The sequence below is a fragment of the Rana temporaria genome, chromosome 2, assembly GCF_905171775.1.
Source record: "Rana temporaria chromosome 2, aRanTem1.1, whole genome shotgun sequence".
Classification (NCBI taxonomy): domain Eukaryota; kingdom Metazoa; phylum Chordata; class Amphibia; order Anura; family Ranidae; genus Rana; species Rana temporaria.
In genome coordinates this window covers 290,090,728-290,097,207 of record NC_053490.1, presented here as the reverse complement: position 1 = coordinate 290,097,207, position 6,480 = coordinate 290,090,728, and the positions used below count along the sequence as shown (strand labels likewise).

The 6,480-nt window shown below is 40.9% G+C and overlaps 1 protein-coding gene across 1 annotated transcript in view; it reads left to right on the top strand.

The window, feature by feature from the left end:
• The window catches only part of LOC120926914 (E3 ubiquitin/ISG15 ligase TRIM25-like), a 7,394-nt gene extending 1,313 nt beyond the window's left edge, over positions 1 to 6,081 (top strand). Inside the window, exon 2 of the mRNA XM_040337213.1 lies at positions 4,466 to 6,081. Within this exon, the coding sequence (XP_040193147.1) occupies positions 4,481 to 5,956 (1,476 nt within the window). The 5' untranslated portion in view covers positions 4,466 to 4,480 and the 3' untranslated portion in view covers positions 5,957 to 6,081. The remainder of the gene's footprint in view (positions 1 to 4,465) is intronic.
• The last annotated feature ends 399 nt before the right edge of the window (positions 6,082 to 6,480 follow it).

The following is a 6,480-nucleotide window of genomic DNA, read 5'->3' as shown; positions in this document are numbered from 1 at the left end:
ATATATGTATATATATATATGTTTATATGTTCCAATTGGTTTTCTAGCAGAACATACAGGATTTTTAATTGTAAGCAACAAGTGTCAGAAAAGATTTAGGGCCAGATTCACAGTCCGGCGGCGCAGCGTAACGTAACCCGTTTACGCCGCAAATTTTCCGAGTTGGTGCCCGATCCACAAAGCACTTACCTGGAAATTTGCGGCGGTGTATCGTAAACAGGTCCGGCGCAAGGCGGCCCAATTCAAATGGGGCGGGTACCATTTAAATTAGGCGCGCTTCCACGCCGGACGTACTGCGCATGCTCCCATCGCAAATTTCCCGACGTGCTTTGTGCGAAATTACGACGCGTCGAAGTTTTGTGAATCGCGACGTGTAAAAGACTTGCGCCGGGAAAAAGAAAAAAATTTAAAAGCGACGTGCGAAAGACGGGCATACCTTAACATGGTGGAGTACTTTTACACAATGTTAAAGGTGCCCTATCTTTGCGACGGAAATCTAACACTCGCGACGACGGGAAAAATCTTTGTGGATCGCCGTAACTCCTAATTTGCATACCCGACGCTGTATCACGACGCAAACTTCCCCCAGCGGCGGCCGCGGTATTGCATCCTAAGATCCGACAGTGTAAAACAATTACACCTGTCGGATCTTCTGGCTATCTATGCGTAACTGATTCTATGAATCGGTCGCATAGATAGAACAACAGATACGACGGCGTATCAGGAGATGCTCTGTGAATCTGGCCCTAAGTCTTTAAATGGTTAAACTGAAAACTTCTACACAAGGAGTTCATTGATAAGTAGAAACATTGTATTCTTTTCTCAGAATTGGCAGGCTGCCCAGAGACCTGTCGCTCCAGGAGAGACTTCAGTCAACTTGCATTGACTTCTATGATACAGAAGCTATTTGCAAGTCGCACAAGTAAATCTGCTTGGTTTTAAAAAAAAAAAAAAATCGGCCGATTAATTAAGTGCCAAAAATCGGCCGACCTCTAGTACACACTATCTAAATGTTGGCAGGGGATTGTCTGACAGACTGTTGTCCTAAAACCTGACTGTTGGTACACTCCTTTTGACAATTGTTGTTCAACTTTCTGCCAACAAATGTTGGATGACATGCTAGTACATCATTGGCAGACAATGGGTTGATTGTTGAAAGTACAAACGCAGATGCTCGGAATCAATGCTCACCAAACAAGAAATTAGCAGAAGGGGCCAAAAGGGTGGTGCTCGAGCTGAAATTTCTTGTAGTACGTCACTACGTTCGTGTTTTGCTGTGCGAAAATTGTGTACCGTTTCTATGCAAGAAAAGATCCAGGCACACGCCCTTAAGACAAAAATCTGATGCTCGGTTGGCCAACAATTGGATCGTGTGTCTGAGGCTTTAGACCTCTTTCACATTGAGGCGTGGAGCCGCGGTGACGGTATAGCCGCGCTATTTGTAGCACCGCTATACCGTCGTATTTACCGTGATATTCGGGCACTAGCGGTGGTTTTAACCCCCGCTAGCAGACGAAAAAGGGTTAATACCGCGGTATTACAGCGCTTTCCCATTGATTTCAATGGGAAGGCGCGGTATAGGAGCAGTGAACACACCGCTCCTATACCGCAGTAAAGATGCGGCTAGCAGGACTTTTGGAGCGCTTCTGCTAGCGCACTGCTTCAGTGTGAAAGCCTTCGGGCTTTCACATTGAACACTACAGGGCAGGTTCTTTCATGCAGTATAGCAGCGCTATTTTTAGCGCTGTACCGCATAAAAAAACGCCTCAATGTGAAAGGGGCCTTAGTTTGTCAGTAATTGGACTCTATTCAGATTGTCAAATATGGACTATGACCAACTTTAGCCCACTTTCAAACTGAGGGCACGTTTGAAATTGTGACGGTTCAGCTGAACTCCAACAATTTTCAAACCGGCATTTCAGTCTGACTTCGGGGGGTGATTTGAGACGTCTGCGCGGGTTCATCATGCACAGATGTCTATTGAAATCGCCCTTGAAGTCGCCAGAAGTAGAACAGAAACTACTTTTGGCAATGGGTGCAGTGCTGCAAAGTTGGCATCGAACCGGATCGGATGGTGTCATTGCCGGCATAAGGCTGTAATTTGACATGTCAAATCGGCCCATTGTGACCGTGGATTTTTATTTTTTAAGAAGTTCATTGTGGAAGCTGCTTGAGGGGAAAAATTGTAGATTAACCACCTAAAGTATTTTGCCATTCTTGCTGGCCCATAAAATTGTATAATTTTTTTTTTTTTTTTTTTTTTTTTTTTTTCTGTCCATGTTTAACTATCGAAGTTCCCCCCCGTATTAGATTGAGACCGCTTTGGGTGCTGCCATCTTGGGTCTGATATTGGCAGACTTGGCGCTGTCCCTCAAGGGACTCTCTAGTATTTTGCTCATTCTCCTTTTATTTTTATTTTTTTGTAGTAATTTATATGGCTGGGTATGGAGGTGAGGAGCTGAGCCAGCATATACATTAGACACTTCCAGGGGAGAAGAGGGCTAGGATTTGCAAGGAGGTATGAGGCTGTGTCAGGGAATTGACTTGTCATGAGGGGTAAATTTAGAAACACCCTTCAAGTAAGCATTTAAAATGCGTTTTTTTTTTTTTTTTTTTATTATTATTATTTATTTTTTTGTACTTTTTCTTAAAAAAAAAATAATGTTATTTGCTACTGACAGGATCTTTTTTAAAGAAGTGCACTTGGTGGGCTCCCCCCACCCAGCAACTTACTGTAATTCCATTCCTTGAAAATCATGGTGTTATCTGCACAGCCTTACACAAGAGATGCACTGGTTTACTGGATACCATGAACTTGAAAGTTTGTATACAACTTGCTTGTTTACAGGCTTTACGTTCAAGTAGAAATAATGAATTAATCCATTAAGGATTAGTGCACTTACCCTTTAAATCAAATTTTCCTCTGTACATTTCAAGAACCCCTTCATATAAAGTGGCAGTCTTATTTTACTGTGCTAGGATATGACATTAGGGAGACGTCCATCAGTCTTGCTACCCAGAACTGCAGTACAAAATGGCAGCAAAGAGTAAGATTTGCTATACTCTTGATTCACAAATTCCTCTCTGCTGCTCACATGTAATGTACCAGTATAAAACTTGCCGCTTCCTTGCGTATATTGAGATAGTTATGCAAAGCTCAGGTTTTCACTTGAAATGTTTCAGACAGTTTCCAGCCTTCCAGGAATGTTGGTTCTCCTGAAATGACCATCTACAGATGGTGTGCAGTGGCCACAAAATTAAAATATAAAAAAAAAAGTTAGACCCTGCCCACATTTGTAGGGGATTGTTTATCTCTAACATGCTTCCTGTAAACAGACTACCCCATGCAACATTGTACTCAAATAAATTAAAAATATGGACTAGTGCTTTCTTTAACCACTTGCGGTTTTAAATTTCTCACAGATATGTTAAAATCTGCATTTATTTTTGGTAGAAAATGACGTATCCCCCAAATGTGTATTTTCAGAAAGCAAGGGTCATGGAGAATAAAAGGGTGGGTGTTGCAGATTTTAATGTCGCACATTATTTGCACAGCAATTTTTTTTTTTTTTTTTTTTGGATAATGCTTAAATGAAATTCAGTACACACAAACTCAATGTAATTGGTGGTTTGGTAAAATGTGTAAAGAAAACTGATGCCAAACCTGTTGAGATTTAAAATTGTGCATGCCTGTGAAATGTTGAGAAACTACGGTCCCTAAAATGATCTATCAGTGACTCGTTGAAAAGCCTTTACAGGTTACCAGTTAAAACTAAGTGCTGCTATAATTGCTTTTATTCTGAAGTGTGCAGTCAGTTTGTATGTGTGCAGGACTTGCATGCACGTTTGCGTTGGGGGGTGCTTTAAACAAAAAACATTGTTTTTATTTATAACTTTGTGTAGCGACAGGTACTCTTAATGGAGAGATCATGGGCTGATTAAACCCCTGATCCTTTGTGTTTAATCAGCTGCTTCCCAGGCTGTTCTGGCAAGGAAAACACAGAAATGACAATCCTTCTGTAGTTTATGGCATCATTCATCTGAGGGGAGGGGATGCCTGTTCCTCCATCTGCTCTGGGTGGCAGGCCTGACAATTTACAGCAGTGTAACAGGAGAACCCAGGAATATCAGGAGGTAGGGCAATCCTGTAGAGCCGCTTGGATCACTTTTTCCTGGAAGTTGATTGCCTGTGTCCTGTCACTGCAGGGTCACACGAGCAGTTCTGGAGGACGTACCAGTACGTTCTTCTGGAACAAACCTTTACACACAGATATAAAAAAAAAAGGGGGGGGGACACAAAATTGCACAACTATTTATATTTATATATATATAAATTATATATATAATTAATATATTTTTTTATTTTTTTTTTCTCTCCAATGTTGAGTATTTTCATACAACTTTCTTTATTACTCTTATAAATGGATTGTTTGACTGTGTAGTGACTTTTTTTTTTTTTCTCCAGTGTACGTTCATTTACATGGCATCAACTGGCTTATCAGGAGAACTGAAGTGCTCCATCTGCCTCAGCATCTACACGAATCCTGTAATGCTAACCTGTGGCCATAACTTCTGTGAGAACTGCATTGAAAATGCCTTGGATAGACAAAGGAGATCTGGGATTTACACTTGTCCTGAATGCAGAAAACAGTTTACAAGTCACCCTGTGCTTCAGAAGAACCTAAAGCTGAGCAATATTGTGGAACACTATCTTTCTAGTTGTCAGAGTCCTCATGACGAAGAGTCTTTTTGTACATATGGTGTAGCGTCCAATCATGTATGTGATCCTGCTTCTTCTTTAAAGCCCCATAAATGTCCTGACCATAACGAACTGCTAAAATATTTTTGTATTCAAGATTCTTCTCCTCTGTGTACTAGGTGCACCATGAATAACAAACATAAAGGTCATGATCTAGAGCTGCTAAGTGAAGCAGGTGACAAAAAGAGACTCAGATTGTGTGATTTTGTCAAAAAACTGACAACGAAAACTGAGAACACTGAAAATATTCGCTGTAAAGTAGAAAACTACAAGAGAGGCATGCTAGACAAAGCGGATGTAATGAAAGACAGGGTTGTTGATCTCTTTGGTGGCATTCGAGAACAACTAAATACCTTGGAAAATGAAGTTCTAGCTGAGATTAACCAGCAGGAAAAGGTGATTTCTAGGCAATGTTCCCAAGAGATCCAGAGGATTGATGCAGAAATAAGCGCACTATACAAGAGAAAAATCCAAATTCAACAGACTTGTAAAATTGCGGATCACTTAACTCTTCTGCAACAAGATGATTTTGATATGGATTTGCGGCCAATTGAAGTTGGTGTTGATAATTTGGATGAGGAGATGATCACCGTGATCATAATGAGTGCTCTCAGTAGACTAATGGAAGGAATTCCTTCTGTGAAGAATGAATGTGGATTTCATATAGAAGATTCCTCTGATCTGATACTGAATGTGAATACGGCAGACCCCACCATTGCTCTTTCCTATGACTTGAAAGAAGCATCGGGCCCTTACTACAAACATAGAGTACGACCTCATCTTCCAGAAAGATTCTATAGTCAGCAGGTTCTAAGTACCAAAAGGATAGCTTCAGGTAAACATTACTGGGAAATAAAAGCCAGTGAAGATGGTGACTGGTCCGTAGGTGTGACCTACAACAGTGTTCGGAAAAGTGGATATTGTTCCCAGCTGGGCAAAAATAACAAATCCTGGTGCATAAGCTGGAGCGATTTATGGGATCAACTTTATGCAGAACATGATGATGAACAAGAAGATTTATTTCCGAACTTCACACATGAACTTGGTATATACTTGGATTATGAAGGTGGGATTGTGGCTTTTTATGCGCTCTCTAACCCAATTGAACACTTGCACACGTTCTATGATTCTTTTACACAGCCCCTTCATCTTGGGATATATACAGATATGGGCACAGCCATCACAATTTGCAGATAAAGACTTGCATCAGTTTTTGTGCTGTACGAGAGTTGATTGTAATATTTAATTTAAGATGTATAATATATTATCTATAATGTATTGGTTTTAAAAACTAGGTGTTAAATAAAGTTGTGATAACTCATTTACTGTATTAAATGATTTACTTATGCTAAAAGTTATAACTAGAGTTGAGCGAACCTGAACTGTAAAGTTCGGGTTCGGTACGGACTTTGAGTTTTACCCGGACCCGAATAATTGCGCGTTCGGGGGGAAAAAATGCGCGGAGGTCCCCCCAAATTCAATAACCAGACCCTTTAGGTCTGGTATAGATATTAAGGGGAACCCCACCATCAATTTAAAAAAAGATGTAGGGTTCCCCCTAAATATCCATAACCAGACCCTTCAGGTCTGGATTTTAAGGGGAACTCCACCCCAAATTTAAAAAAAAAATGGCGTGGAGTTCCCCCTAAAATCCACACCAGACCCCTTATCCGAGCACGTTGACCTGGCCGGCCGCATAAAAGAGGGGGGGGGACAGAGTG